Here is a 26,780-nt window from a genome sequence, read left to right on the forward strand (position 1 = left end):
CACATGTCCAATCTTAAGAGGTATTTCACTTGAAAAGCATCCTCTGTTATTTTCCACGGCTCAGGGTTTCTCCCAACCTTCTCATGAACTGGTTCAAAAACTTCCACATTCACATTACCTTTCTGGGTCCAAATCCAGAAATAGTTTCACTGCTTCTCAATTTGAGACAATCACTACTCTTGGTCTGGTTAAGTATAAATTAAGATGTTCCATTGATTAATCTTCCTTCTATCCAATCAGTTATTTTTTTATTTTGTTTTGAGCATATTTTCAACTATCATTATCCAGGGATTAGTAATTTACGATGATGTAGATAGGAGCTTTACATTTTAAGTAAATTTGAATTTGACCAGTTTCATGGAATGAATGAAAAAGGATTAATTCTTATTATGACACTTCAAATACTGAAAACTGATGGGAAAACTTGATTTAATTGAGACTAAGGACTTCAGACTATAAGTCAGTTAACATACTATTTCTTAAATATTTCCTAAAATAAAAAGTAGTCTTAATGAAGAAGCTTTAAATGGCAGGTAGGTGACTCAGTGCATAGAAGGCCAGGTGTGGAATCAGAAGACTCATCTTCCTGCTTTAAGATCTGGCTTCAGACACTTACTAGCTTGTGTGACCCTTGGGCAAGCCACTTGGCTCCATTAATTTGTAAAATGAGTTAGAGAATGAAATGGCAAACTACTCCAGTATCTTTGCTGAGAAAACCCCCAAATGGGACATGACTGAACAACAAGAACAATAAATTTGCTTCCACATAGGTCAGAGTCAAAAAAAGAATGTGGGTCTCCTGCTTCTTGGCCTGTATCTAAACCTTAGAGGAAGACATCACTGATAATTAATATTTATTAAGTGCCTACTATGTGCCAGCACAATTTATAATGATATTCTCCAGTGAATAAATGATTCCTTCTTATTGTAGGTGGCCATTCCAGATTTGGTGACTGCAGTATGTGAAGCTGATATCCTCGTATTCATCACACCTCATGAATATATCCAGAAAACCTGCACTGACATGGAAGGTCATTTGAAGCCTGGGGCATTTGGAATCTCCCTTGTCAAGGTAGTCTTAAGTCATCACCCAAAACTAATTCGATAAGGTTGTATTTGGTAGGGATGGTAACCAAGGTCAGCCCTTCAAAATCCCAGGTTTCTCTTTGAGCTCCAGACTGCAGAGGACCTGCTCTCCTCAATCAGAGGCTTTGTGTTGATAAACTCTTAAGGTTTTCTGTGAGGTTGGGAGTCCAAAGAGAAATGAAGATAAGATTATTTTCTCTATAAAGTGATGATGCTGGAGACCAACTAAAGAAGCTGTAGGAATGTTCAAGTTCTATGAGCTCTTCAGGTCTTTGGCAGGTATTTGAAGCATTGGGCCATTGCCATGGGCTTATACAGCTACACAATTAGGGGAGCTACCCTGAGCTTCCCCAATCTGTCAGCGTTCTATTCCTTATCAAGGACTAATCTTATTCTCAGGCTCTGATAATATTGGTCTCCACTGAATCTCTGAGAATCCAAGGTACAAAAATGATCCAGGGATGATTCTGGTGCAGTAGAATTTTCCTTTGATGTGATTTATAATGAATGGGCCATTTGAATCAAGAATATGAAATGTTCTTCATTATCATCAATTTCTCTAAGCCATTTCCCACTCATCTATAAAATGGGGACGATATGTGCAAAAATGTCTGTGGCAGCCCTTTTTGTAATGGCAAGAAACTGGAAACTGAGTAGATGACCGTCAGTTGGAGAATGGCTAAATACATTATGTGGTATATGAATGTGATGGAATATTATTGTTCTATAAGAAACAATCAGCAGGATGATTTCAGAGAAGCCTAGAAAGACTTATATGAACTCTGATGCTAAATGAAATGAGCAGAACCAGGAGATTATTGTACATGGTAGCAGCGTGATTATGCGATGATCAATTCTGATGGACGTGGCTCTTTCCAACAATGAGATGATTCAAACCAGTTCCAATGATCTTGTGATGAAGACAGCCATCTACACCCAGGAAGAGAACTGTGGGAGCTCAGTGTGGATCACAACATGGTATTTTCACTCTTTTTGTTGTTTTTTGCTTACATTTTATTTTCTTTCTCATTTTTTCACTTTTTGATCTGAATTTTCTTGTGCAGCTAGATAATTGTAGAAATATGTATGCATATATTGGATTTAACATATATTTTTTACCATGTTTAACATATATTAGATCCATGCCATCTAGGGGAGGAGGTGGGAAGAAGGGAGGGAAAATGGTGACACAAGATTTTTCAAAGGTCAATGTTGAAAAATTATCCTTGCATATGTTTTGAAAATAAAAAAACTTCAATTAAAAAATGGGGATGATAACACTTGATATAGCTATCCTTTAGAATTGCCATAAGACAATTGAATGAGGTAATTATATATATAAAGTGTTTTTCAAATTTTTAAAAGCATTTTTAAAAATGCTTACTATTGTTATTATGGGGAAGAAGAGAAGCCACTTTTTCAACTAGGGCCCTCTTTTTTTTTTTTTTTTTTTAGTTTATTTTGAATACACATTGTTCTTTTTTAATTAAAGCTTTTTATTTTCAAAACATATATATGAATAATTTTCTTTTTCTTCTTTTTTTTAGATGATGAAATTAATTTAATTTTATTTTATTTTATTATTTTTTAAATTTTTTTAAAATAACTTTTTATTGACAAGAACCCATGCCAAGGTAATTTTTTACAGCATTATCCCTTGCACTCACTTCTGTTCCGATTTTTCCCCTCCCTCTCTCCACCCCCTCCCCAAGATGCAAGCAGTCCTTTACATGTTAAATAGGTTACAGTATATCCTAGATACAATATATGTGTACAGAACCGAACAGTTTTCTTGTTGCACAGAGAGAATTGAATTCAGAAGGTATAAATAACCCGGGAAGAAAAACAAAAATGCAAGCATTTTATAATGAATAATTTTCAACATTCACCCTTGCAAAATCTTCTGTTCCAAATTTTTTCCCTTCCTTATCCCCACTCCCTCCCCTAGTAATTCAATCTGTGTTAAATACATGTAGTTCTTCTATACATATTTCCACAAGTATCATGATGCACAAGAAAAATCAGATCAAAAAAGGAAAAAAAGAGAGAGAAAACAAAATTCAAGCAAGCAACAATAAAAAAAGGGAAAATATTATTCTGTGATCCACTCAGTTCCCACAGTTTTCTTTTCTTTTCTTTTTTTTAATATTTTATTTTATTTTATTTAATAATAACTTTTTATTGACAGAACCCATGCCAGGGTAATTTTTTTACAACATTATCCCTTGCACTCATTTCTGTTCCAATTTTTCCCCTCCCTCCCTCCACCCCCCCCCCAGATGGCAAGCAGTCCTATATATGTTAGATATGTTGCAGTATATCCTAGATACAATATATGTTTGTAGAACTGAACAATTCTCTTGTTGCACAGGGAGAATTGGATTCAGAAGGTAAAAATAACCCGGGAAGAAAAACAAAAATTCAAATAGTTACAATCATTTCCCAGTGTTCTTTCTTTGGGTGTAGCTGCTTCTGTCCATCATTTATCAACTGAAACTCAGTTAGGTCTCTGTCAAAGAAATCCACTTCCATCAAAATACATCCTTATGTAATATCGTTGTTGAAGTATATAATAATCTCCTGGTTCTGCTCATTTCACTCAGCATCAGTTCATGTAAGTCTCGCCAGTCCTCTCTGTATTCATCCTGCTGGTCATTTCTTACAGAACAATAATATTCCATAACATTCATATACCACAATTTACCCAATCATTCTCCATTTGATGGGCATCCATTCATTTTCCAGTTTCTAGCCACTACAAACAGGGCTGCCACAAACATTTTGGCACATACAGGTCCCTTTCCCTTCTTTAGTATCTTTTTGGGGTATAAGCCCAATAGAAACACTGCTGGATCAAAGGGTATGCACAGTTTGATAACTTTTTGGCCATAATTCCAGATTGCTCTCCAGAATGGTTGGATTCATTCATAACTCCACCAACAATGCATCAGTGTCCCAGTTTTCCTGCATCCCCTCCAACATTCATCATTATTTTTTCCTGTCATCTTAGCCAATCTGACAGGTGTGTAGTGGTATCTCAAAGTTGTCTTAATTTGCATTTCTCTGATCAATAATGATTTGAGTTCCCACAGTTTTCTCTCTGGGTATAGATGGCTCTCTCCATCACAAGACCATTGGAACTGGCCTGAATTATTTCATTCTTGAAAAGAGCCATGTCCTTCAGAATTGATAATCATATAATCTTATTGTTGCCATGTATAATATACTTTGTTTTATGAATTACTTTGGGAGAGAAAAGATCAGAGCGAAAGGAAAAACCATGGGAGAGAGAAAAAAGAAGTGAACATAGCATGTGTTGATTTTATATTTATATATGGTTCTGCTTGTTTCTCTCAGCATCAGTTCATGATCTTTCCAGGCCTTTCTGTAATCAGTTGTTCATCATTTTACCTTTATGTACCTTGGTACATACCTCTTTCTTCTAATACTATTTCCACGTAATGGTGACCTAGGTGATATAGTGACTAGACTGCAGAACCTGGAGCAAGCAGTACTCATCTTCCTGAGTGCAAATCCAATCTCAGACATTTCTTAGTTATGTGAACCCTGGGCAAGTTACTTAATTCTGTCTGCCTCAGTTTCCTCATCTGTAAAACAAGCTGGAGAAGGAAAGGGCAAACTCCTCCAGTTTCTGTGCCAAGACCCCCCCCCCAAAAGGGGCACACAGAGTCAAACATGATTGAAAATTACTTAACAAAAAAATAATAAGGTGACTTGGCAAATCATAGTTGACATTCATTGTGTACTTTTTTTTGTAGCAGTTCTGAGAAGTTTGTAAGGCAAAGGTGAGGTAGGATGGAGTTTGCTATTAAGAGCTAAAAATTAAGTTTCGCAATTATCTTTGCATTTCGATTATCTAAGATTTTCCTTTTTTTCCTCCTTGTCACTTTCCAAAATTCATTTTGATTTATATAAACATGTATGAACTTAAAACAGTATTATTTCATTATATTAGAATGAAGTTAAAGTATTTTGCAAGTGAAAGTTTACAGAAATAAAATTCATAAGGAATTGCAACTGATATTCTTACTTTGGTCATTTCAAAATTGCCATTTTTGAATAACATTTTAATGCTTAAACTCTACATTTCAGAATAGATTTCCAGAATGTTATAGTATAATATTTCTTATTTTGCCAGATAAATTTCTAGCAATCCTTTTAATGGAAATCTTAGCAAATACACAGTTTAAATAGAATTGCCTACAATACACTCTAATAAATAAATACAATTTGTAAAAAAAAAAAAAAAAAAGAAAGAAAGAAAAGAAAAGAAAATCCACTGTGAGGTTGACTGACTTCACTCCCTGGATCTGGGGCTTGGTTTTTAATTTCACATCAAGACAGATGCCAAACTTGGAGGAGGAGTTTAGAAGTTTTTCCAGTTGTGTACAATTCTTTTCAAATGTTAATTTCAAATATTTTCAAATAATATTTTTTAAATAGTTCAGATCAAAATATGACAACATTCAGGTTAGAAGAGAAGCTATGTTCCTAACAGCATACAGTGGTTTACTAAAATTCACAACATGAAATAATAATTTAGTCAGATATATTTCAAAATTACATAGAAAATCATTCATCCTATATCCTACACAGCTGAGTACATTGAGGTTGAATATATTTCCTCAAAATAAAGTGATTTATAATATGCGCTAGTTTGGATTCATACTTGTTATCATTAAATTAGATCAAAGAGTGCTGGACTAATTATTCCAAGTCATTGCTATTAGAATCAATCTCACTCTATCTCTTTCTCTGAAGCAATTGGGATTAACTCCTTGCTTGTGTCTGGGGTCTGATTTGAACTCAGATCCTTCTAATTTGAGGGGCAGTGCTCTATCCATTGTGCATACAAATAATTTTACCATTTATTTAAGATGAAATCAAATCTGCATACTAATGAAATGCATGTGCTTATTCATTTTGACATAAAGAATTAAATCTTGGCTGAATTTTTGATATCTTTTACTCTTCCCAAATTTTTCACAACCCCCACATTCAGTTACATGACTCCATATGGGATCACTACCCACAATTTAAGAAGCTTTGCTTTAAGGAGTTTGGTCTGATAGTGACAGAGTTTGATCCATCTCATATTCTTAAGTTAATTCAATTAACAATTTAAAACACATTCTCAATTTGCATGATATCAGGAAAACAAGAAAGGGAGAGGAGGGAGATTTTTAGGGCAACAATTTATGCTTGGTTAGTTTTGTCCTCCGTTCTCAAAGAAGACAAAAATGACATCATTATGTCAGTCAAGTTAATGTGCCCAACTGTGGCTAATCAGACCCAATACAATCCAATATATTGGATACAAATAATCCCTATAGACATTTTGGGATGGACTCTCTAACTCTCATGAGTTTTTTACATGTCTAACATGTCTAAATCATGATTTAGACATAAATAAAAAATTTAGTCATTAAAAAATGTCAGACGTTGATAAATGTCATCATTTCAGGTTAAGTAAATATGTCTAAGGCTTAAGTAAATATTGGCTTACACACACTGTGCTTATGCAGGTCACAGAGACACAGAAGTAATGAAAATAAAATTCAGAAAAAAAATTCCCATGAATTACATGTAATTCAATTCTGCTTTGCTCCTAGCGCCCACACAGCACCTTCTCTGATGAGGGCACGCCATGTTGGGCGGTCCTGTGCCAATGTCATACAATCGATTCTAGGGTTCTTTAGAGAGATCTTGTGCCCACTTTTTCTGCCCACTTTGTGAAGGCTAGCCCTTTGTGAATTCTTCATAAAACGGTACTTTTGGCAAGCATCCATTTAGGATTCAAACAACGTGGCCAGCCCAATGGAGTTGTGCCGTCTGCAGTTTTTCTGGAGAGGCTGCATCACATGTAGATCTTGAAATCAAAACTAATCTAGTAAATGAGCTCATATGCCTTCCAAAGGCATGAAGGACAGGCTCATATTGTGACTTGTTGGAAAACACACGCCATCATCATCAGCATCTATGCTCCCATCATGACAAAGCCTGATGAAGTCAAAAAAAACTTTATGAAGGCCTGAAAAACCCTTATTATCAATGTGCCAAAAGAGGACAAGCTTATAATTCTGGGTCAGGGGTCCTCAAACTTTTTAAATAGAGGGCCAGTTTACTATCCCTCAGACTGTTGGAGGGCCGGACTATAGTAAAAACAAAAACTTCGTTTTGTGGGCCCTTAAATAAAGAAACTTCATAGCCCTGGGGAGGGGGATAATCATCCTCAGCTGCCGCATCTGGCCGCGGGCTGTAGTTTGAGGACCCCTGTATGGGTGACTTCAATGCTAAAGTAGGCTCAGACTAAGAGACATAGCAGGGGCCCTTGGGAGGAGTGGAGTTGGAAATAGCAACCACAGTAATTATTTAGTACTGAAGACTTGTGAAACTTGTGGCCTTCTCATCACTAGCACTGTATTCTATTTATCTAAACTTAATAAAGCTTCAAGCATGCACCCTCATAGCAAACATTAGGATTTAACAGACACCCTGATTGCAAGAAGAGACTCTGGAAATGCTTGGGGCATAGTGCTGGACTGATCACAAACTTATCCTCTTCAAGCTGAATATTCACATTTACAAAAGCAGTGGCCCCAAGTAAAAATACTACCAGAAGAATTAATGTCAAATGACAAAGTGAATGGCTTTAGAAAAACTGGAACAGCCCATGAAGTAATGAAAAGTATAGTGAGCAGTAACAATATTTGGGTATCCCCTTAATTTCCATTCTTTGCCACCACAAAGAGAACTATTATAATTTTTTGTTTTTACATGTAGGCCCTTTTCCTTATTTCTCTGGAATACAGACCTTTGTTGGGTCAAAGGATATGCAGTTTTATAGTCTTCTGGGCATAGGTTCAAATTGTTTTCCAGAATTGTTGGATTAGTTGACAACTCCCCTACAATGCATTATAGTGCCCCCCCATTTTCCCACATCCCCTCCAATATCCATTATTTTTCTTTTTTTATCATGTTAGCCAGTCTGATATGTCTGAGATGACATTTCAGAGTTGTTTTAATTTATTAGATAAAGATATAATATAAAGAATTTTTTAATGTGACTCTTAATAGCTTTGATTTCTTCTTCCAAAACCTCTCTATTCATATCCTTTGATTATTTATTAATTGGGGAATGGCTCTTATTTTTATAAATTTGGCTCACTTCCCTATATACTTGAGAAATGAAGCTTTAATCAGAAAAACTTGCGATAAAATTTCCTGCTTTTTTCTTCTAATATTGGTTGCAATTTTTTTGTTTGTGCAAGAATGTTTGAATTTAATGTAATCAAAATTATTCATTTTATTTTACAGTCCATGGTCTCTACCTCTTATTGATCATAATTTTTTCTTGTATACATAAATCTCTAATACATAACTTTTCCCCTCCCACCTCATGCTCTTCCATGCTTAATGACATTACCTTTTATGTCTGAAGAATATGTCCATTTTGGCCTTATTTTGGTATATGGTATGAATGTTATTCTATACCTAGTTTCCACAGTCTTGCTTTCCAGTTTTCCTAGAAGTTTTTGTTGAATAGTGAATTGTTGCTCCAATAGTTTGGAACTTTGGGTTTATCAAATACTAGATTACTATGGTAATCTCCTACTGTGTATTATGTACCTAATCTGTTCCACTGATCTCTACCACTCTGTTTTTTTATCTTTCATATCAGATTTTTTTTTGATGGTCACTTTATAGCATAGTTAGAGATCTAGTACTGCAAATAATTTTGTTATTTTTTCTACGTCAGTAAAATAGTTTCTTGGGATTTGGTAGAGCACTAAACAAATAGATTAGTTTAGGTAGTATTGTCATCTTTATTATATTCGCTCGACCTATCTAAGAGCACTTGATATTTTTCCAATTGTTTAGATCTGACTTTGTGTAGGAGGAAGTGTTTTATAGTTTTGCTCATATAGTTCCTGACTTTCTTTTGGCAGATAGATTCCCAAATATTTTATACTATCAACAGTTATTTTAAATGAATTTCTCTTATGTATCCCTAGCTGTTGGATTTTGTTAGTGATGTATAAAAATGCTGATGATTTATGTGGTTTTATTTTGTATTCTGCAACTTGGGGCAAATTTTTACAGTCAATATTCCTAATAAAGCCCTCATTTCTAAAATATATAGAGAACTGATTCAAATTTGTAAGAAATTCAACTCATTCCCCAATTGATAAATGGTCAAGGGATATGATCAGATAATTTCCAGTCGAAGAAATTTAATCCACTTCTTAGACATATGAAAAAGTGCTCTAAATCATTATTGATGAAAGAAATGGAAATTAATTCAACTTGAGAGGTATCACTTCATACTTCTCAGATTGGCTAAGATAACAGGAAAAAATAATAATAAATGTTGGTGGGGATGTGAGAAAACTGGGACACAAATGCATTATTAGTGCATTTAGGAAATGATCTAACCATTCTGGAGAATAATTTGAGAACCGAGCCCTAAATCGAGAACTATGTCCAAAGGACTATCAAAACTTGTGTGCATATCCTTTGATCCAGCAATCTTACTACTGTCTCTGTATCCCAAAGAAATCATAAAAGATAGAAAAGGATTCCACATGTGCTAAAATGTTTGTAGCAGTTCTTTCTGTAGTGGCAAGGAACTGGAAATTGAAATCTTTTGAGAAAACTGTTCATTTGGAAGCTAACTTGTAGGCACTTGGTCCACAGTTCTGAGAGATATCTCTCTCTTGCACACTTACAGAGTGTACATTCCATTTTTGGACAGCTTTAATTTTGAGATAATTTATTCTTCATATTGAGCTAAAAATGCACTTTAACATAGTGCCTGGCATATGGTAGGTATTTAATCAATGATTGTTGACTGCCTTAATGCTGCTTTAACATTTCTACTCACTGATTCTCAATTTGCCATAGGAAGCCACAAAGAAAATAACTTTTTAACCACTCTAGAAGAAGCTTTTATGTCATTAAGGTATCCCCTCTCCAGTCCTTATAATGCTATAATTTCTAGACCCTTAACCATCTCCATTACACTTGTCTAGAAAAGAGACTAATTTTAATTAAATTTAATGTTTGTATAAATACAATGACATTGCTTTTCTTTTGGTCGCATGTAAATAACTTATTAAATATCCCTCATTGGAAAAAAAAGCAACCAACTGTGCTATTATTTCCATTGATACTAGATCATAAAGGCTTTGGGTGAAGGGGAGTGTTTTTATTGTCATGGAAAAGCATTTGGGAAGAGGAGATAGTCATGTTCATAAGTCATTTATTCTGATGAAGTAGCTTAAAAATCCAAACTTTTGGAAACCACTTTGGTAGAGAGACAAAAGCAGAGGGTTTTGAAGGACATGCTCATAATCTAATATCATATCTAAGTGTATAACTATTGAGAGGAACTAGTCAAGGACTCTGAGAAAGAGAAAGTCCATTTGTGGTCTATAGTCCATTATAGGACTTTCTCACCCAAGGACAAGTTGAGTAGATGAAAGGAAATGTGTTAAAAAGAACGCTACAATGTTGTCTAAGGGGTTTTTTGAGCCTACCTACAGCTCTGTATCATTCCTTCTGACTAAAGATAATACAACTTACTTTCTTCCTCCTTTCTCTATCTTCTTGTTCTTTTTGACCAGGGAATTCATGAAAGTCCTGGGAATTTGAGGCTGACCTCTGACATCATCCAGGAGATTCTTGACATTGAAATGAGTGTGTTGATGGGGGCTAACATTGCTAATGAGGTGGCTGAAGAAAAGTTCTGTGAAGCCACTATCGGTAATGATTATTCTAAGCAATTCATTCAAGCTAATGCCTTTTATTTGGAATGAAGTGGAGACCAGATAAGGCCTGGGGACAGGGAACTTCAAAGGAAGGAAAAGGGAAGATTCCTATGTCCAGGCTAAAGTATTAAAATGTCTCCCAAGAAAAAGAAGAGTGAGTCCTTGGGCTGTACTGGACAGCATTTTGCTTATTCCTTATTTTTGAGGGAAAGATTTTTTTTCAGATTTACTCAGAGATCATAAGAAACATCATAAGCAAATATTTTATTTTTTTAAAATAACAGCTTTTTATTTTTCCAAATACATACAAAGATAGTTCTCCTTTGTGTTCCAAATGTTTTCTCCCTCCCTCCCTTTTACTGATCCCCCCACCATGACAGCAAATAATCCATTATAAGTTTAACATATGCAATTCTTCTAAACATTTTCCCATAAGTAAATAGTAAAATTTCCAAATGATGTTTTTCTAAAATTATTAAATCTGGTGAACACCTGGAATGGGTGAGAAAGCAGCAAGGAACTCAATTCAGTGCAAAGAAACCTTGGTCTTGGAATCCAAAAATTAACGTCCTAGCTCCATCACTGTGGACTGTGAGCTCTCAGCTACCTCATTTCAGTATTCTAAATAAATGTCTTCTCAGTAAATAAAAGACAAAACTAATACGACTCACATAGTGATTTTAAGAAAAGTGCTTTTTAAACTGTTAAATGCTATATAGACTGTGAGAAATCACTTATTAATGTGGTGATGGTGTCTCTTGCATCTCTAAATACTTATGTCATCAACAATCTGAAAAACAAATAGGCATGAGACTAACAAAACAAAACAGAGGTACCATGCAATTATGGTCACTGGTGGGCTGATAGGGAGACAAGGTAGCCATGGTCACCATAATGCTTTGTCAACGCCCCTCCAAAACATTATCTAAAAATGCCAGGGAAGAGAGAGGGAGTCATGGTGCAAACTTTTTGTTTAGTTCCAGCTCAGCAGCCAATTAAAACTTTTTTCAATGTTGTGTCGTAAACTAACAGCAAAGAATTCAGAGGATAACTTACCCTTGCTGTTAAGGTAGGAGGAGGAATCCAGACTCTTATTTTGTATACGCAATCAATAGAAAGTAATTTCAAAGAGAAAGATTGTGGGAACTAGAAAAGATTTCCTGCAGAAGGCAGTATTTGAACTAAGTCTTGAAAGAGGAAAGAGGAACTTAGAGGCAGAGATAAGAATAAAATATATTCCAGAAATGGAGAAGTATTTCTAGCACTTAATATAGTGCCTGACACATAGGAGGTGTTTAATAAATGTTTATTGAATATGTTTTGATAATGGAGGGGACAGTCTGTTAGAAGAGATGGTATCAAATACATATGCAAAGAAAGTAAAAACAGAAGCTGTCATCTGTGGTTTTATGAGAAAAGAAGGAGCTTGTGATGAATGGCCTCAATTATCTTGGCAAAGTATAAAGCAAGGGTCCTTAAATAGGAAGTGGATATGGGAGGATTGAGAGGAAAAAATAAGGAATAGCCAGTGGGGGCCAGTAATATAGAGAACCAAAAGGACAGCCTTACTACCTGGTTGAGATTAGATAATGTAGATTTGCAGTGCTCCCAGTAAGGCTGATAGCATGAATTCTTTCAGCTTTATTCAACATGCAAAAAAGAGCAGAGAAGGAAGGTGGGGATATTTTAGGATTGGGGTCTGGCAGTGCATGAGTGGAAAATAAGACAAAAGAGCATGAGATTCAAGAATTGTAATATTGACTTGGTTAACAAGAGAATCAAGATTTGGAAGGGAGAAAAATGAAGCCAAAGTAGTATGATAGCCTGGAAAGATACTAGGAGCTAGAACAGTTGGAGTTTATGGTGAAGATGAACAAGTTTAAGAGGAGCTTGTGATTAAACAAAGGAATTTCAAAGTTCTCATTCATCTAAATGGGTAAGGTACAGTGGAGGGAATATCAATCTAAAGTCAGGAGAACCTGAGTTTAAATCCAGTCTCAAATCCACTAAACTAACACTTAATAGCTGTGTATGACCTTGGGCAATTCACTTAATCCTGTTTGTCTCAGTTTCCTCATCTTTTAAAAAAAACTGGAGAAGAAAATCAGTATCTTTGCCAAGAAAATTCCAAATGGTCACCAAGAGTCAGACATGACACTAAAACAATAGTCATTTAAATGGAGCACTTGAGGATGATGAGATTGAGATATGATCATCAATGTTGTGGCTGAGGAATTGTGGGAGGGGTAGATGATGAGATTTGAGGAAACTGAGGAATTAGGAAATTAGAATTCTTGAAGGAACATTTATATATAATAAATTCACACACACACACTTACACACAATTTTTTTATATGTTATATAAGGATGAAGAAGACTGTGACCCACTTATTAAATCCTTGGGACAAGCAGTTTAAATTTAAAATAATAAATTGCAAAGAAGTTGCTATTTGCATTGGTAGAACAAGTTTCCTCATCCAGAAACTACTTATACTTGCCCCCAAACAAAGGCGCTCCCACCATGCAACTTCAGACTTCATAAATGAATCATTTGACCCAAGAGACAACTCTAACAAATAAAGGCTGACCTTAGTAAGAGAGAACAAAGAAACCTGGATAAAGAAAGAGTATAGGAAAGTATTTTGTAAAGAATAAAGTGCCATGGAAATGTGAGTAGTAGTTATTGTTTTAGTATGGTCTATCATGTTTAGCAAGTTCAGTTCAGGCATTTTACTGAAGAGTAACTGTTCCCTCTCCCCCTCAAAATAATATCTCACAATGAGATTTCCAAAGTGTTTTCACATCCTTCATTTCTCTTGATCCTCACAACAAACTCCATGCATGAGACTAGCACCATAGATATTACGATACCTTTATAAATGAGAAAAATACTCTTTAGTAGAGGATGAATCAGAGTCTTGTTGATTCCTCCCTGCCATAACTTATCTGAAAGGAAGACCGAATGCATAGGATATTGTGTCTGATCCTTTTCCTTAGGATGTACAAACCCAAAACATGGAAAGATCTTTAAGGAATTATTTGAAACAATCAACTTCCGAATGACGATAGTAGAAGACAATGAAGCTGTGGAGCTCTGTGGAGCACTGAAAGTGAGTTGTGGGGGAGGCTGAGGGATGATGGCCAATGGGCACACTGTCAGGACCCTTACCAATACCACCCATAGCTCCCTTTGTGGACCAGCCTCCAGAAATGGAGGTATAAAGGTGGAAAGAGCAGGATGAGAGATACTGATCTGATATGACAATGAGTCATGACCTTTCTAACTTCTGGCCTTCTCACTAGAGCTGATGGGTTTGGAGAAATTCAGGGGCTGGTATCTCTTCTTATCTCTCCCTATCTTCCCATTTCCCATTCTGTCTTGTTTTAAAAATCCCTCTCCTTGACACCTTTCACTCCAGAATATTGTGGCACTTGGAGCTGGCTTCATTGATGGCTTGGGCCATGGGGATAATACTAAGGCAGCAGTCATCCGCCTTGGATTCTTGGAAATGATTAATTTTGCTAAGATCTTCTGCAAGAAGCCTGCCCAGATCACCACCTTCCTGGAAAGCTGTGGGATTGCTGACCTCATAACCACCTGTTATGGAGGTCGAAGTAGGAAAGTAGCTGAAGCCTTTGCACAAACAGGAAAGGTGAGAATGAATGGGGAGGACACCTGTGAGGCTTTTCCCATACCAAGAAATTTCTGATAAGTGGGAGGAGTTTACCTCATTTTTCAAAGAAAGAAACTGAAACATAAATTGGTGCTGAAGTGATTTGCTCAGCTAATGATTAAGGGGAGTGGGATTTGAACCCAGCGCTTCTGATTCCAAATCTAGCACAAATAAAAGGATTGGACAGGGCTGGGTTAGAATCTTGGCCTTCCTCTTCCTTTGCCTGCCCAGGGAGTGACATGGTGCAGGAGAACAGTGAATTTGGAGTCAGTTAACCTGGCTCTGTGAACTCTGAAAATTTGGACTTTTCAGTGACTTCTAAGGTCCCTTGGAGAGTTAACATGCTAGTACTTGACTTCCAAGCTAATCTCTAGCCCTCTTGGTCCTGCTCTGGAAAGTCTAGCTTAGAATCAGTTCCTATTCTTTCTCCCCTCGAGGGGCAGACAAAAGTGAGTGCTTTCCAATTCTGGCTGAGCTAGAACCCACCTGATGTCACCCTGGGAGATCTCCCCCATGCCCTGCCTCAAATCTCTTGCCAGCTATTGAAGAAGGCAGAAAAGATCATCACAGCTTTGGCCATCACTTGGCTTTTGCAACAAATGAAAAACTTCCTAAGGAGGAATATTTTCATTTAATATTCCCTGTGTCTGTGCCCCTATCCTCCAGAGCCTCTTAGTCTTAGAACCAGTAATGATATATTGTTTCTAATTTCAGAAAAATTTACAAATCCTGTTGTTCACAATAATTCTAATGGGTAAAAGGTAGAGATTACTGGCATCCCCACTTTACACAGATGAAGTTGATGAGGTTTAGATTTAGGGAACCAAAATGAGATTATGGTTTCTGGTGATCAGGGAGTTAAATGATGAGGTTAGTGGTAGGTTTGGGGTTCAGGGAACTAAATAGAGGGGGGGTTTGGCTCCCCTGCACTCCCTTGGGATTTTGTGCAAGGGTAGGGAGTTTTAGGGACTCCCTTCTGGAGGTTCAGAGGCTCTCTGTAAAAGAATTTACAGACCCGGAAACATAGATTGGTAAAAGGTTTATTATAGGGATTGGAAGTAAGGTTAGAAATCCTGACAGAAAGGCATAAAGTCTGGTTAGGAATTAGGTGAGGGTAAAAAGAGGATGACACTGGAAAGAGTATTCCAGTGGACAGAGGCCCTTAGTATCCCAAGCATGGCATGTTTGGAACCTCTGCAAAGAGAGGGTTTTAGTTTGGCTCTTTTATAATGGGAGCTTCAGCTAAAGGGGGCTTGTGGGTGGAGTCCCAAGTTGGCTCCTTACTGGGTTTCAACTTGAGCTGGAATTTAAATAGAATTCAATGAGTGAGCCGACCCCACCCAGATAACAAGGATGAAACTGTTTGTCCTTGGGGTGGGGTCCCTCACTGAGGCAGAGTTGAAGGAGATTTTCTCCTTTAAGGATTTTCAGAGTTTCAGGGTCCCCTCTTCAAAGTGATTTACCCATAGTCACATGGCTAGAAAGTGTTAGAAGCTCAATTCAAAATTGGGTCTTCTGTTTCAAGAGAGAGGGAAGGCTCCTTCCACTACCTAGGCTGTCACATGCTTGTTATGTGTTAGCTTGTCTAGCCCTTCCTGTCATGTCCTACCCCTCCCTGACAAAAGTCTCCCAAGTAGTGACTTTGTGATATCCCAGAATTTCTCCCCTCTATGGGCCATTTTCCTAGTGACATAAGATCTCCCTGTTAGAGAGTGGCTCCCAGCATCTCTTCTCCATGGAGCCATTGCCTTAGTATTTCTTTCCCCATAGATCTGATATCTTGGGAGTTCTTCTCCAAGTCAACTGAGTTTGAATTAATTATTTGTTTCATGAATTGCAGATTTGAAGACACTGGTGTTGCTCCCAAGGAACCAAGATTATTAATTATGGCTCTGAAACTTAGTAAACCTTTTCAGTTAATGCTAAATTAACTGAGAATTCATTCTTAGCATTGATCATATATAGGATCATAAGACCTTAGAATTATCTAATTCAACTTCCCTCTTTTTATTCTATTTCTTCTAGCCCATTGAAGAGTTAGAACAAGAAATACTCAATGGACAAAAACTTCAGGGGCCTGCAACTGTTAGAGAAGTCTACAAGATCCTGAAAAAGAAAAACATGGATGATAAGTAAGTTATTGATTATAATTAATAAATAGGGAGTGGAACCTTCTTTTAGGAGTCATTTTTATTATAAACTTAATCACAAAGAAAAATAATAGCCAAAATGGGCAATTAAATTATATATATATATATAAAGCAAGATACTCTTCAAATGGAAGATATATATCAAATGGAAAATATGTATCAATTTTAATTTTAAAAGCTTAATTTGTGTCCCCTCTTAATCTTTTTTGTTTGTGTACTTCAGATTTTGTTACTTTTATTTTTGTTCAAAGATATTTTAGAGCCAATCTTATGATTCTTCTTTATTGATTCCTTATCACATTCTATATCCATATTTCTCTGTTCTTTGTATCCGCTATTCTTTTTTGGTGTAAAACTTTGCCATTACATAAACATAGCACTATATATTTAACTATTTTCCAGTTGTTGGACATATGATTTGGTTCTAGTTTTTTGCTATTATAAACAAAGTCACTTTGAATATTTTGCACAGATGGTTCTGTTTTTCACTGTTTGAGAACAAGGAGTTTTTCATGATTGGAGGAATAACAGCAGAGACCAACAATTTCGGTGCCTCCCCTTATCACCAGTGGTTTAGTACCTTCTTGAGGATAATCAAAGCTTTAAGATAATTTGCATGGCAGTGTACTGGCTGCTATTGAGACATAATGGGCATCAAAAAGGCCAACAGAGAGATGAATGTATTTTGCCCTTTCTGGTTTCCAAAAAGCACATAATGAAATGTAGATCATATGGGGAAGCATGCCACCTTTCCGTTGAAGTGTAGAAAAAAGAAAAGGGGATTTATCCTTCCCAGCTAGGAGTGGAGACTTGGAATCCTTTGTGAAGAGAGGGACCAGAGAGTGTTCTTACAGTTGCCTGAGAGGCCCTTTTCAGCACCATCTAGGTAGAGATGTGAGACAGGTGGGAAAAAACCAAACCCAACAGTGCATAAAGAATGGTAAAAATAGTACCCAAGCACCAAATCCAAGTCTGCTGCTCAGGCAGTCTAAATCTAAACCAATAATAATATTCAAAGTAGCAGTGGCAAAAAGAAAGGTGCAGAGTTTTACAGGACTGTGGTTTAAAAAAAAAAAAAAAGCAACAGTGCTAGAAAAGCAGCTTTAGAGCTAGCAAGTAGAATCAGAGTCAGAGTCCATGAGGGACAGCTGTGGCAGCAGGGCTTTTCCAAATTATAGCTGAAGAGGCAATCATGGAGATCAAGAGCTTACAGGTCCCCACTGGTGAAATATCCTTTAAAGTCACCCCCTAGATACAATTAGTCCTTAAGAAAGGAATTTACTAAGATAGCATCTCTTCTGGGCTATTTCCCACTTGAATTTGTCATTTGGGTCCCCAAAGGGTAATTACTGTTATTCAGTATCTGAGACTATTCCAGAGGGAGAAGGAGGTTAAATGCTAGAGTTTCATAAACTGCTACCTAGTAAAGCCATTAACTAAAATAACAATAATATTAAAAATGGTAGTTGTAAAACATTCCCCCTGTAGAAAGCTTCAGGACACACTTTTCTATGGCTATCCACAGTGCCTATGGAAAAAGTGGGCATAAACTTAAAATGCAATGGTAAGAAGGTATATTTATAGAGAATCACATCCCAAAGCAACTTCCAACTCTGTCATGACAGGCCCTAAAAGTCCTTTCTCTACCATGCAGCCCATAGCTACCTAACATCCATAGCTGGTTCTCTTCTTGACTGCCAGCACTCCTGCCCCTTGAAGTTTTTTTCTTTGTGTTTGTCTGGGGTGCTTCTGTATTTATTCAACTGTACCTTGGACTATCTCAAAGTAATGAGGTCTAGAATTGGTAGATGGGTTGGCTCCCTCTGGACAAGTCACTGCTAGATACTAGGACTAATGAGAGGAGGAAAAAAGTCTCATTCTTCTCTTCTGCAGGGTTCTCTTTTGCAAAGGAAGACCATATTTGTGAACTCTCGAGGGGCTTAGCAACTTAAAACCTCCAGGGCTTAGCCAATTTTTGTCAGTCCAGTATGTTTCTGCTCCCTTTAAGTCCACCAGAGAAAGAAATTCACACTTTATAAAAGGATCACCTGTCATGCCTAAGACTTTATAGCTAAATACTTTATGTTCAAATTTCATCATCTGTGACTAAATCCTTTCCCCACTATTTGTCATAGTTCTAACTATAGAAATAAGATAAAAGAAAGATATTAAAAGCATAAACACAGACAGTAATGATTTATTTAGGAAACTATAGAATCAGCAAAGAAACTAATCAAATCAGTTAATAGCTTTCCTTAAGTATCAGGATGTAAAATAAAGCCCCCCAAAAGACAGAATTTCTATATAGCAATGAAAAAAAAAATCAAGAGAAAACAAAAGGAAATGAAATCTCATTTAAAATAACTACACAATATATAAAATATCTGGAAGTCTAGAGATGGAGCCAAGATATCAAAGTAGCAGAAAGAATTACAGCAAGCTTTTACCCATACTGGACATAACTCCTCCAAACAAACCTTAGATGATATCCCAAAATGACTCTTTACCCAGAAATCCTAGAATACCACAGTGAGTCATTTTTTTTATAACTTTTTATTGATAGAACGCATGCCAGGGTAATTTTTTACAGCATTATCCCTTGCATTCACTTCTGTTCCGATTTTTCCCCTCCCTCCCTCCACCCCTTCCCCCAGATGGCAAGCAGTCCTTTACATGTTGAATGGGTTGCAGTATAGCCTAGATACAATATACGTGTGCAGAACTGAACAGTTCTCTTGTTGCACAGGGAGACTTGAATTCAGAAGGTATAAATAACCTGGGAAGAAAAACAAAAATGCAAGCAGTTTATATTCATTTCCCAGTGTTCTTTCTCTGGGTGTAGCTGCTTCTGTCCATCTTTGATCAATTAAAGCTCTCTTTATCGAAGAGATCCACTTCCATCAGAATACATCCTCAAACAGTATCATTGTTAAGGTAAATAATGATCTCCTGGTTCTGCTCATTTCACTCAGCATCAGTTCATGTAAGTCAGTGAGTCATTTTTTAACAGCCCAGATCAGCATAGGAAGTCAGACAAAGAGGTCTGCAAAACCTGGGTCTAGCTAGGAAGGGTGACTTGGAGCGTTCCAGTCCTGTGAGAGGCTGTGCACCAGGGCAAGATGAGCAAATCTAGCAGAAAGGGGCCTAAATTTGTTTAGGGAGAAGCAATAGTTGTGATCTGTTGACTTTGTCACTTAGTACCCAGTTCTAGGTCAAAGATCCAGGGAGGATAGAGATGGAGATCTGGAGAAAGGGGCATTTTAGGGTAAGAAGTGGTAGGACCCTAGGTTTTGTACCAAGGACAGAGTAATTCAAACAGCAGCCATGAGTCTCACATTCAGGGAGCTGAGTGGAATGTCACTTTGAGTTTCTAATCCAGTCTTAAGCTTTCAGTGGAAACTAGGAACGAAGTCCAGACCAAAGGGGAGAGTCTGTATTTCTGAACTTCCTAATTGGTAGTGCTTTTCAGCTGGCTGATAGTGGCTGAGTCCATCAGCAGGCTAATGGAACTCCATCTGAACAATTCTGCAATCATCACTTAGACCCCAAATTGAGGTCAGTAACTCTGAGTTCAAATCAAGAAGGGAATTCTCAGGCTTGGTCTTGCATCAGGCTCCTTTAGAAGCACTGAAATCTTACAGGTCTCCAGTCAAAGCAGTCCCTGAGATCCTGGTGCAACACAACCTTCAATACCCCAAGAAAGCGGCAGCAGGACCAGCCTAGATGAATCATATAGAGCAAAAAAACAATTTTGATTACTCAAACCTATATATAAACAAAATCAATGCATTTAAGAAAAGAAAGAGGTACTATCAATTGGAAAAGTCATCCCTGGACAAACTTTGATGGACAAACAACTTTGATGAACTGAAAATCATCAATAGAAAAATTGCTCCAGATCTAAAGAAGAATGTAAAATGAAAAACAACTCTTAGATTTCCTATCATATCTATCAAAAACTCTAGAACTCATGATTAAAGATGTCAATATTATGTGATTTAATAGACACACTAACACTGTTGTTGAAGATATGAAGTGGTCCAACCATTATGGAAAACAGTTTAGAATGATAGGAGACTAAAATATCTATATATTTTGATTCAGAAATTCCAGCGCTAGGCATGTACTTTAAGAAGGTGAGACAAAAGTTTCATGTTTCATAGAGAGAGAGAGTATGTGTGTGTTAGCAAGGATCTGAAACAAAGTGTTGATGTATCCATTAACTAGGAAATGTTTGTAAAAATTGTGTTATGTGAATATAATGGAATATTATTTTACAATAATAAATGAATGTGAAAAAATTCTAAAATTCTAAGACTTATATGAGCCAATTCAAACTGATAAAAGCAGAATCAGAATGATAAACAAAATTAGCACCATGGTATAAATTAAAGTTAAAAAAAAGTAATAGCTAACAATTATATAATGTGTTCAGATTTGCAAAGCACTTTTATAAATATTATCAATTGCTGTTGTTCAGTCATTCAGGCACATCCCAATAGATCACAGCAAGCCAGGCCCTCCACTCTACATTCTCTTCCAAAATCTGTCCTAGATCATAGTTTATTGCTTCCATAACACTACCTATCCATCTTAACCACTGTCTTCTCCCTTTCCTTTTGCTTTCAATCTTTCTCAACATCAGGGTCTTTTCCATTAAGTCCTTTCTTCTCATTGGATTTCCAAAGGATTTAAATTTTAGTCTCAAATACTAATATTCATTTATTTTTTTAAATAACTTTTTATTGACAGAACTCATGCCAGGGTAATTTTTTACAACATTATCCCTTGCATTCACTTCTGTTCTGATTTTTCCCCTCCCTCCCTCCCTCCACCCCCTCCCCCAGATGGCAAGCAATCCTTTACATGTTGAATAGGTTACAGTATATCCTGGATACAATATACGTGTACAGAACTGAACAGTTCTCTTGTTGCACAGGGAGACTTGAATTCAGAAGGTATAAATAACCCGGGAAGAAAAACAAAAATGCAAGCAGTTTATATTCATCTCCCACTGTTCTTTCTTTGGGTGTAGCTACTTCTGTCCATTATTTATCAATTGAAACTCAGGTCTCTTTGTCAAAGAAATCCACTTCCATCAGAATACATCCTCATACAATATCGTTGTCGGAGTGTATAATGATCTCCTGGTTCTGCTCATTTCACTCAGCATCAGTTCATGTAAGTCTCGCCAGTCCTCTCTGTATTCATCCTGCTGGTCATTCCTTACAGAACAATAATATTCCATAATGTTCGTATACCACAATTTACTCAACCATTCTCCAATTGATGGGCATCCATTCATTTTCCAGATTCTTGCCACTACAAACAGAGCTGCCACAAACATTTTGGCACATACAGGTCCCTTTCCCTTCTTTAGTATCTCTTTGGGGCATAAGCCCAGTAGAAACACTGCTGGATCAAAGGGTATGCACAGTTTGATAACTTTTTGAGCATAGTTCCAAATTGCTCTCCAGAATGGCTGGATGTGTTCACAATTCCACCAACAATGTATCAGTGTCCCTGTTTTCCCACATCCCCTCTAGCATTCCACATTATCTTTCCCTGTCACTCTAACCAATCTCAGAGTTGTCTTAATTTGCATTTCTCTGATTAATAATGATTTGGAGCATATTTTCATATGTCTATAAATAGTTTCAATTTCTTCATCTGAGAATTGTCTGTTCATATCCTTTGACCATTTATCAATTGGAGAATGGTTTGATTTCTTATAAATTAGAGTCAATTCTCTCTATATTTTGGAAATGAGGCCTTTATCAGAACCTTTGTTTGTAAAAATGTTTTCCCAGTTTATTGTTTCCCTTCTAATCTTGTCTGCATTTGTTTTGTTTGTATAAAAACTTTTCAATTTGATATAATCAAAATTTTCTATTTTGCGGTCAATAAAATACTAATATTTAAACCTTCCAGTAAAACGAATAGATTTCTATAAGTAGTATCTAACTCTTTGTGAATCATATTCAGGGCTTTCTTGAAAAAGATACTAAAATGGTTTGACATTTCCTTCTCCAGCTCACTTTACAGATGAGGAAACTGAGGTGACCAGGCATATGACTTGCCCAGGGTCACACAGCTAGTAAGTTTTTGAGTTTGGACTTGGACTCATGCCTTCCTAACTTCAGATCCAGCACTTTATCCACTGTGTCTCCTAGCCATTACTATTCTTTCTGCTACTACGTCTTTGAACCTTCTGCCATTTTTTTGATATCATCTGCTGAGGTTCAGTAGGTAGTAAACTCTGCCCTTGTAAAGAGAAGCTAAAGCTCTTTTAATCCATTTAATGTCTAGATAGCTTTACTTAAGCCCATAGCCAACAAAATTCTATAGAAGGCCTCATTGTAGGAGTGTCTGTCCAACTAACTATCAAGTCCCTGACCACAGACAACTGTCATTCCTTTTAAGTTCTGTCAAATCTCCAATTATCATTTTGTGCTTCTCAAATGTTGTGGGGAGATTATATCCCCCAAAAGTTAAATATCTTTTTGAGACTATGGAGACAAGACTCCTCATGAAACCCTGATGCTCCTGTTTGCCATACAAATTAATCTGTGATCACAGACAAATAATATAGCTATTAGGTACATCCTATTTTGCTCTAAATTCTGCCCCTCCCCTGCTTATTATGCATATCTGCTAGAAATAAAATGGTTAAACTTTGTTTAGTATTCCTGACAATGACAAACTTGGTTGAGTTTCCACAAAAATCTCTTGCAACACAGTGCAAATTTCTCTAATTCTTGTAATAGATTGTTGGTATGTTTCACAAAATTTGATAGAGGCAAAATTGAACTACTTGTTCTCTGTTCATGTTCTCCAGGTACCTGATGCCAGAACCCATGTCTTACCAACTTCTTATCAATTTCTTTTCTTTTTTGAGACAATCAAGTTAAGTGATTTGCCCATGTAAGACAGCTAGTTGTGTCTGAGGTCCCATTTTGAATTCAAGTCCTCCTGATTTATGTTCTCTCTACCCACTAGCATCATCCAGCTGCCCCTATCAATTTCTTTTCTTTTTTCTTTAATTTTTTTAATTAAAGCTTTTTTATTTTTCGAAACACATGTGTAGACAATTCTTCAACATTACCCCTTACAAAATCTTGTGTTCCAATTTCTCCCCCCTTTCCCCCATGCCCTCCTCTAGATGGCAAGTAAGTCCATTAATATGTTAAATATTGTAAATATGTTATATCCAATATATGCATACACATTTACACAATTATCATGCTGTACAAGAAAAATCAAATGAAACCAGTAACAAAAAAAAAAAAAAAGCAAAATAAAATGCTAGCAAACAGCAGCAAAAAGAGTGAAAATGCTATGCTATCATCCACACTGAATTCCCACAGTCCTCTCTCTAGGTGTAGATGGCTTTCTTCCTCACTGAACAATTAAGTGTGGTTTGAAGGAGAGCCACATCCATCAGAATATCAATTTCTTTTCAAAGCAGCAAAACTTGTGAGAAAGTTCACATCCATCCCTTTATGTAGCAAATATGTATAAAGTACTTGCCTATGTACTAATCACTGATTTAATCAATACAAAGGAAATAAAAATATTTTATTTAGGGAACCCTTAGGGAGCCAAAGATAAATGAAGGCAGTCCCAGGTAGAAGCCTTCATATTTTAATTATGAGTAATTCAAACTATGTCAAATAGCATACAAGGAGAGAAATAACCAAGGAAAACTTCATGGAAGAAGCAGCATTTGTCCTATCTTGAGTTTCCACAGGGAAGAGAGGGAGAGACTATATTAGTTTAGTAAAGGGAGGATAAGAATTGAATAAAGGTACCTGCAAAGCCAGGAAAGCCAGGAATATATTTGAAAAATATCACACAGTTTAATATGACCATAACATACTGTATATGAATAGAATAGAATCTTATTGGAAAGACCCAAGATATTGTGAGATTTCAGTAACCACTAAGAATGTTGCATCTACTTGTTTACCTGTGTTGGAACAACAAATATGTGCATAAATGTAGATATAATTTTGAATGTGCAAAAACCTACCCCCAAATCAGAGTATGGGATGTAGAAAGGAATGTTTCATGATTCTTTAGTGTTTGCAACTTACAGGCTTCTTCCTTGACAAATATTTTCTTTTATTTATTTTTATTTTTGGAGGCACCAGAGTTAAGTTATTTGCCCAAGTCACACAGTAAGTGCCTGTGACTGGATTTTAACTCAGGGCCCGCACTGGATTTGCTGTACCACCTACCTACCCTGCTTTCTTAATTTTAGATAACCATAACTGGTAGGTTTCCAGAGTTCCTGGTTGTGCTTCCTGCTGGGGTTATTTCTTCAACTGTGATCTCTCTTTTCTAGGTTTCCAATATTTGTCTGCATCTATCAAATATGTTGTGAGGGAAAGCCACCGAAAGATTTCATCACTTGCCTGCAGAATCATCCACACCATAAATGATTTGCTGATTCATGCAAAAGAACCATCCTAATCACTAATAAAGGGAGATAAGGCCTGACAATATCTGACTGTTAAGGTAACTCTAGAAAATACCTATCTCCTCAGTTGAGAGAAAGCATGTAAGAATATAATCTCCTGGAAAAAAGGAGCTTTATCTAAACTAACCAAGTAATTCAGGTAGTATTTAAATGCTTACTTTATGCTAGGCACTGGGATAGATAGTCCCTGATCTCTCATGGAACTTATATTTTATTTATTTTTTAATAGAATTTTATTTTTCTGAATATATGTGCAAAATCTTATGTTCCAAATTTTTCTCCCTTCCTTCCCTTTTCCCCCTCCCTAAGACAGCAAACAATCTGATATAGGTTAAACATGTGCAATTATTCTAAACATATTTTCATATTCATCATGCTGCACAAAAACAATCGGATTAAAAGGGGGGGAAAGCACAAGAAAGGGAAAAAAAAACAAGCAAACAAACAACAAAAAGGTGAAAATACTATACTTTGATCCACATTCAGTCTCCATAGTTCTCTCTGGATGCAGATGGCTCTTTTCATCACAAGCCCATTGGAATTGCCTTAAATCATCTCATTGTTGAAAAAATCCAAGTCCATTACAGTTGATCATCACATAATTTTGTTATGTGTACAATGTTCTCTTGGTCCTGCTCATTTCACTCAGCATCAGTTCATGTAAGTCTCTCCAGGCTTCTCTAAAATCACCCTGCTGATCGTTTCTTACAGAACAATAATATTCCATAACATTCATATACAATAACTTATTCAGCCATTCTCCAACTAATAGGCATCCATTCAGTTTCCAGTTTCTAGCCACTACAAACAGGGCTGCCACAAACATTTTTGCACATGTGGCTCCCTTTCCCTCCTTTAACATCTCTTTGGGATATAAGCCCAGTAGAAACACTGCTGTATCATACCTAACTTTTCTAAAATTCTATTCACCTACTTTAACTTTTTGTTTATTTTATGGTTCAATTTATCTAGTTCTGATAGAGGAAACTTGGGATCTCCCACTGATATAGTTTTATTGTCTCTTCTTGCAACTCTCTTAACTTCTCTAGGAATATGGATGCTATGCTATACTTGGAGTAATATTGATATTACTCCATTATCTATGGTATCCTTTATCAAGATGTAGTTTCCTTCCTTCTCTTTTAGATCTATTTTTGCTTTTGCTTGATCTGAGAATGAAGATGGCTACCCCTGCTTTTTTTTACTTCAATTGAAGCATAATAGATTCTGCCTCCAACCTTTGACTTTTACTCTGTATGTATCTCTCTGCTTCAAATATGTTTCTTGTTAACAGCATATTGGATTCTGACTTTTAATCCAATCTGCTATCCACTTCCATTTAATGGAAGAGTTCATCCTTTCACATTCACAAGTAAAATGAATAATTCTGTATTTCCTGCCATCCTATTTTTTTCCAAGTTACACTTTTCTTTCCTTTTCCCCTTTCCCTCCTCACCAGTTTTTTGCTTCTGACCATCACCTTCCTCAATCTGCCCTCCCTTTTTTCAGCCTCCCCCTTTCTTAATCTTTTCCTCATCTACTTCTGCCCTTCTATTAACCTTCTCCTTTATTTTCTCCTTTCCCCTCCTACTTCTTC

The 26,780-nt window shown here is 36.5% G+C and overlaps 1 protein-coding gene across 1 annotated transcript in view; it reads left to right on the plus strand.

Moving 5' to 3' along the window:
* LOC127557199 (glycerol-3-phosphate dehydrogenase [NAD(+)], cytoplasmic-like) overlaps positions 1 to 25,206 on the plus strand; it is a 62,647-nt gene extending 37,441 nt beyond the window's left edge. The window contains exons 4-9 of the mRNA XM_051990615.1: positions 932 to 1,072; positions 10,734 to 10,872; positions 13,875 to 13,987; positions 14,297 to 14,530; positions 16,577 to 16,683; positions 25,049 to 25,206. Of these exons, the coding sequence (XP_051846575.1) occupies positions 932 to 1,072; positions 10,734 to 10,872; positions 13,875 to 13,987; positions 14,297 to 14,530; positions 16,577 to 16,683; positions 25,049 to 25,145 (831 nt within the window). The 3' untranslated portion in view covers positions 25,146 to 25,206. The remainder of the gene's footprint in view (positions 1 to 931; positions 1,073 to 10,733; positions 10,873 to 13,874; positions 13,988 to 14,296; positions 14,531 to 16,576; positions 16,684 to 25,048) is intronic.
* Positions 25,207 to 26,780: the final 1,574 nt, after the last annotated feature.

The sequence above is a fragment of the Antechinus flavipes genome, chromosome 3, assembly GCF_016432865.1.
Source record: "Antechinus flavipes isolate AdamAnt ecotype Samford, QLD, Australia chromosome 3, AdamAnt_v2, whole genome shotgun sequence".
In the NCBI taxonomy this organism is placed as follows: domain Eukaryota; kingdom Metazoa; phylum Chordata; class Mammalia; order Dasyuromorphia; family Dasyuridae; genus Antechinus; species Antechinus flavipes.